This window comes from Tachypleus tridentatus, chromosome 13, assembly GCF_004210375.1.
Source record: "Tachypleus tridentatus isolate NWPU-2018 chromosome 13, ASM421037v1, whole genome shotgun sequence".
Classification (NCBI taxonomy): domain Eukaryota; kingdom Metazoa; phylum Arthropoda; class Merostomata; order Xiphosura; family Limulidae; genus Tachypleus; species Tachypleus tridentatus.
The window spans coordinates 44,347,865-44,353,864 of NC_134837.1; the positions used below are offsets into that span (position 1 = coordinate 44,347,865).

General features: G+C 30.7%; 1 protein-coding gene across 3 annotated transcripts in view; it reads right to left on the reverse strand.

Annotated features, from left to right (window-relative positions):
* Window positions 1-5,134, reverse strand: part of LOC143237668 (protein turtle-like) — a 254,760-nt gene extending 249,626 nt beyond the window's left edge. The window contains exon 1 of one of the 3 annotated variants that reach the window (XM_076477173.1): window positions 4,600-5,134. In XM_076477173.1, the coding sequence (XP_076333288.1) occupies window positions 4,600-4,663 (64 nt within the window). In that variant the 5' untranslated portion in view covers window positions 4,664-5,134. The remainder of the gene's footprint in view (window positions 1-4,599) is intronic. The other 2 variants (XM_076477171.1, XM_076477172.1) reach the window with 2 other exon arrangements.
* Between the last annotated feature and the right edge of the window lie 866 nt (window positions 5,135-6,000).

A 6,000-nucleotide genomic window follows, 5' to 3' on the forward strand; every position in this document is an offset into this window, starting at 1 on the left:
GACAAGAATTCGGTAATCTCTTTTATGTTTCACGTTTAATTAGAATTATGGTGTAGAATAAAATGCTTATTATTCATGCTACATCAAAGTTGCTCATAAAACTAAAAAGTTCGCGTAAATGAGCATCAGTTTTCTAACATAATAAGTGAAACACAAAAAGAAATCACGTTAATAAATTGGAAATACTGCAAATGCCTTAATGTCTAAGTACGATTCTATACGTAAATGCATGTATAATTACTTTAAGTAATTAATAGCAAAGACCTGAATAAGTGTACCTCCTCTACATTAAACTAGAAGACGTGACGTTTACTACACAGCCCACTGGTAAAGTAATGTAAACTTGATTTGAAAAGGAAAGATATTAATGTATGCACTTTATACTAAATTAGGTTAAAAAAGACAGACATGGTATATGTAACAATGTTCTTGTTGTGTTTTGTTGTTGTTGCTGTTTTTTTACGTGTTAAATATTGTTTAATTCAAACAACATTCACCATAAAATAAATTTTGCCGTTTATACGAATTTTTCAAGCGTTTGTTTGATGTGTCGTAACAGATAAGTTAAATGAAAGTTTACCATATTTCGCTTTAGAAAACAAATAACAGTAGGGATTTATATCTAACTTTTTTAGAGATTTTTATAATGAAACCTAATTTACTGACTCAAAAGTTTTGCAGCAAAGCCCAAATATAGTGATTACTGTAAAGAACTAAAAAGTTATATTCTTAAGGTTCGTCTCAACCAAACATCACAAATCTGCAGAAATTACGTTATTTTGTTTGTAATTGAAAACCTAATATAGTCAGGATCATAAAATCAGTCAGGAATTTTATTTGGCCCATCTGATTGTTATATGGTTCTACCGAGTTTTTAATTTTACAACAACAAGAAAATAGACCTTTGTTGCAATATAACTTGGGTTGATTAGTTGTTATTAAGCACAATGCTACTCAATAGATTATCTGTGTTCTGTTTACCACTGGTATGAAAATACGATTTTTAGCAACATAAGTCTGCAAACTTACCGCTGAACTACTGGAAGGCTGCAATATAATATGATACGACACTTCAGATTAATCCCGGTTTATACCTAAAACCACTTCAAGCCATTGTTTCATTTTCGGGTTAAATATAATTGGTTAAAAGATGAGGAAAGCCAATATACAACAGTGGCGAGATTGTATGACGTTTTTTTATTCAAATAAAGCAATTGAACTTTCCTATTGTTCGTGCCCAGTTATTGCCAAAAACCTAATTGTGCTCGACTTTGGGATTGTGGATTTTTTTAAATAAAGATTCTGGTTAAATTACACTATTTATAAGAATAACTCAAAAGTTAACAATGATTGCTGTTGACTACCAAATTAAAGATGATTAGTTAATAGCCCTTGCGTAGCTTTAGCCTAATATTCGAAACAAACAAATAATTTATTACATCTATTAATACCTAACGAACATGTTTTACGAATTAATAAGTCAGCAGTCTATGACAGTAACAGTATCATCTTATTGGACAATATCCATAATATTACATCACCATATGATAAATAATTTGTAGTAATGTTAATATTTACTAGAATAGCGGAACTTTTTATTAAGAAGCTTGTATGTTATTTCCACACAAGAACAACCAGATTAACATACACAAAATCTTAACTTTTTATAACAGCTAAATCATCATTTGTTTAACATTCGAATTTTAGAAGCTGCAATGGATTGTGATTAAATGAAACTTATGAGAGACAAGAGAAGACGGTAAGAGGCAATTCGATTTGACGATGTTTTTTTGAACTATTCAATCTATTATTTAATCCTAACCTTGGATGTGCCCCCACAAAGGGTTGTACAGAGGAAGTGTTATTACACCATATCCATTCCCTCCTTGTTTCCTCACTTTTTGGTGTCTTCATTTCTACACGTTTAATCTTTAAAAGTATTTTGTCCACCTGTTTGTGCATTTTTTTTTATCAAACAAAGCGACATGATCTTGTGTATCATTCATTCATTTGTGTTGACATCTCGTATGCATATCATCAGTGTGGTTATGTACCATAATATCATGATGCGTAGAAATAATGATGTGTGGTATGCATTCTCTTCATTTATGGTGTGTGTGTGTGTGTATGTGTATACACATTCTGAGAGTGCATGTGTGCTGTACATGGAATGACACTTTAGTGTGCAACGTCATTTGGGTGATGCGAGTTGTGTGCATATATTAAAGGTTGATAAATTAATTATTCTACGCTAACACTATTTGATGCACTTATAACTATGGCAAGTATGTTTGTTAAACACGTAGAAGCGTTCAAAGGTTTCGGTCAGTCACTGACAGTGAGAAATCTGTGATTTTGTGAATTTTTATATCTGCACTGCTGACTTTAAGTGGTTTTATGAAATATAATTTTGTATAGGATTTGTTTATCATCTAAGGGTGTCTTTCAAATACCATGTAATAATAATTACTTTGTTTTAAAGGTGTATATGAGTAAATAGTTTCTATTGTATGTATTGTGTATCCACTCCATTCTCACTATAGATACTACTGTACTTATAATACGTTTATAAGCTTGTATGTGTGAATGAAGAAGTAGTAATTTCTTATATGAATTTCTTATAGAGTTGTTTTAGAAGTTTTTTATTTCAGTTCAAGAAGTTTCAAAGTCTTGGTTACAAAAATTTAATCATCACATATGATATTACCACTTAATTTTAATCGATTGGCAAGCTCGTATCCCCAAGATACTCAAATACAATGATGATCTGCTCAATGATGAAATGTGACCACCATTATTTTATCACTCAGCTTCTTTAGCAGTTTGGAATAAATATCGAGACTAGAGCAATACTTGTTTAGAAATAATTTATATTGTTTTGAATCTACACTCTTATAAAATTTATCAGAATTAAAATAGGCATACTTTACTTAGCTAGCAATTTAAACTCCATAATACAATATTAAATTAAAAGAATAAAATAATACTTAAAGTTATATTTCCCAAAGATTTTTTTGTACTAACAAGAAAGTTAGAAGTGCATACATTACCATTTTTTTCAAACTACAAACTTTCATCACAGTTCATATTTGATTCGTAGATGATTTACTTAACTTTTAGTTTGCTTACATTCATTAAACTTAAGTTTATCATATTCACATTTATAACTTGTTCAATTTTCATGGCTGCACGACATTTCTCATTAATCATAACTTTATAAATGTTGCAAGGGAATAGTTCACACACCGTCAGCGACAACCAATTTATCGTTAATCCAACATTCTCTTTGAAGCAATGAAAGATTATGCATAACCTAAAATCGTAAGCGTACATTATGTTATATGTTTACAAACAATGTGTGCTTTGCATTCCCTAATGGATTTAAGATGCTAATATCTGTCCATTTGTGTGTGTGTGTGTGTGTGTGTGTACGTGCACATACTAGTTCTCTCAAAAATTACTTTGAAAAGAAAGCAATTTCGATAAGAAGCACTACGTGTCAAATAATTTTGAAGCAGACTTTGCTCTGTATTTTAAATTATTTCTGTCTAATAATAATAATAATAATCTATCTATCTACGAACACAAACATATCCTTCCATTTTGGAAGAAAAAAACGGAAATTGTAAAGAAGTGCAAAATTTTAATTTATTTAACAAGGTTTCTGTTTTTACGGTTTCCTTTGTCATTGTAGATTTTGTTAACATACTTTATCAGTAGATATCTAGCTTCACTGAATAATTGTCAATTTTTACATTGATTTGTTGACGTAGAAAGAAAACAGATGCTTTAAATTCCAAATATTGTATTTTAAAATTATCTGAGGAAAATGCAAATGTAAGACTGTGTAATTTTTAATTATTAGTTTTAAATATTGGATATATTAGAAAATAACATCTTGAAAATAATGACATAAAGAAGGCTTGATTAATATTTGAATAAAAGTCAGTTAAATATTTATACTTTAAATTAAAAAAAAAACAATTTACGAAACATGATTCATTGTTTTACAGTAAATAAAATTCCATCAAATTTCAAGAATTACCTCCATATAATAGATTTGTGAGAATCAATTATTTTATTCTTGGATAATTCAAGAATTCCGCATGTCAAACACTGATTTATCTTGCAAATATATTCAAAGACAAAATGTAATTTGAGATCATTAGTACAAAGGGTTTTAACAGCAGTACATGGCTCTTGTAACATTTGTCTCAGATACACGTAATAATTCTTGTTAACCTATTTGATAAACAAAACAAAACCATTAATTACCACAAACCGCTAAGTTTGTCAAGACCTCAAACGGTGTAGTATAATAAACTTTTGACCTTGATACTTAAGTACGAAACATGACAATTGGTTGTAATTTCCAAGAATTACCCTGTTTAAATGCATCAACCAGTTTTATGTTGAAATAGTTACCTACACTCTTTATTCAAAAGTCTGAAAATAACGTTGTTGTTTTTTTTTGTTGTTGTTTTTTCCAAACAATTTCTTTTACGGATATTGCAAACACAAAATGAGTAAGTGTAGGCATAAACTTATGTGAAATAAAACCTCGAAACACCAAAGAACTACTTTTAGTCTTATTCATACCTGTATTTAGTGCCCAAAAGCATAATAACAATGCTGCCACCTGACATGATTTCTTCAAAAACATCGCATCTAGTTTCGCTTTTCACTATTCCTTAGTCCAGGTGATAGTTAAATTTCAGATTAGTAGAATATATTATTCACTTCTTCACCAAAATCTATAATTTGTATTCTGCTGTTAAGCTCTTTCAATAGTTCTCACACCTCAGTCGAACGTCAAATCACAATACTGTGCCAAGGTTGTCAACAAACCAACCAATGAGATTAGATGTGTTCACAAGCAAAATTACTTTATGCCAATTGAAGTTTTGGTATTTACTTAAAATATCATGTCCGTTCACATCACGATTATTTAAGTAAAACATGTCAGATAACAAAGTATTGCCCATACAAGCAAAAACTGAACGTTAAGTTAGCACCCATCAACTAAAGCCGTCGTTCAGCAGCTGACGTTGTAACAAAAACATCGCTCTTACTCTGTGCAATAAAACATTGTGCTAGTGCTGCTCCCGTGTAGTTCACTGAAGAACTAAGACCGGATGATTATCGTTACGACACTTCCTGTATGGGATACAATACGCCTTATGCGTTGGGTGTTCAAATAGGATGTGCAGTTAGAGGAAAATGTAAATTACACTGCCGAAATTTGATCGTAAGGCGTATTTAATCATTTCATGCCATGGCATGAAAATATGAGCTAAGTTACTTGAGGCACATATGTAAGTATGTATGTAACCTGAGTCAACGCTGTTTACTTTGAATTGAAACTCCAAGTGCTAACATAACAAAATACTTGAAAGTTGCAAAAAAAAAAAAAAAAGAGAAATACTTGTTGCCCTGGAAGATATTGAACAGAAAAAATCTGTACCAGTTTACAACACCAAAGCTATCAATTAGTATTATTACACGTTAGCAACACTGACTTGACAAAATACTTAACTTGGTTGACCAGGCGGCCGGCCTTCTTTTGGTTGTACATTGAGATAGTGCCAAAGTTTGAGTCACTGCTACTCATAAAACTTTATTGCATTAAATTATGCAACAGCTGTCATACAACCCAAGCATACTGAATAAGTTGAAAGCTCTATGCAGGTACAAATTAATGCACTTGTAGTTTTGTATTCAGTAGTGACTAATTTAAAACCATTGAATGAAAAGCAAAGAATAGTGTATCATCTTCAAGACTAAAACAGATTTATAATTTGTTGGGTTTTTTTTTGCCAGATATATATGAGACTAAGTGATCTCTTGAAATCTAAATGTGAACAAAGTGTTTGCTTACCACATTTAAAATTACAAAATCCTATAGTTACTGTTACCTAAAATTTAAATAAGTAGAGGGTAAAACTTCAAATAATGAGCAAGGACATCTTTATCAGATGGTAAACCCAGGCTTTCAGTACA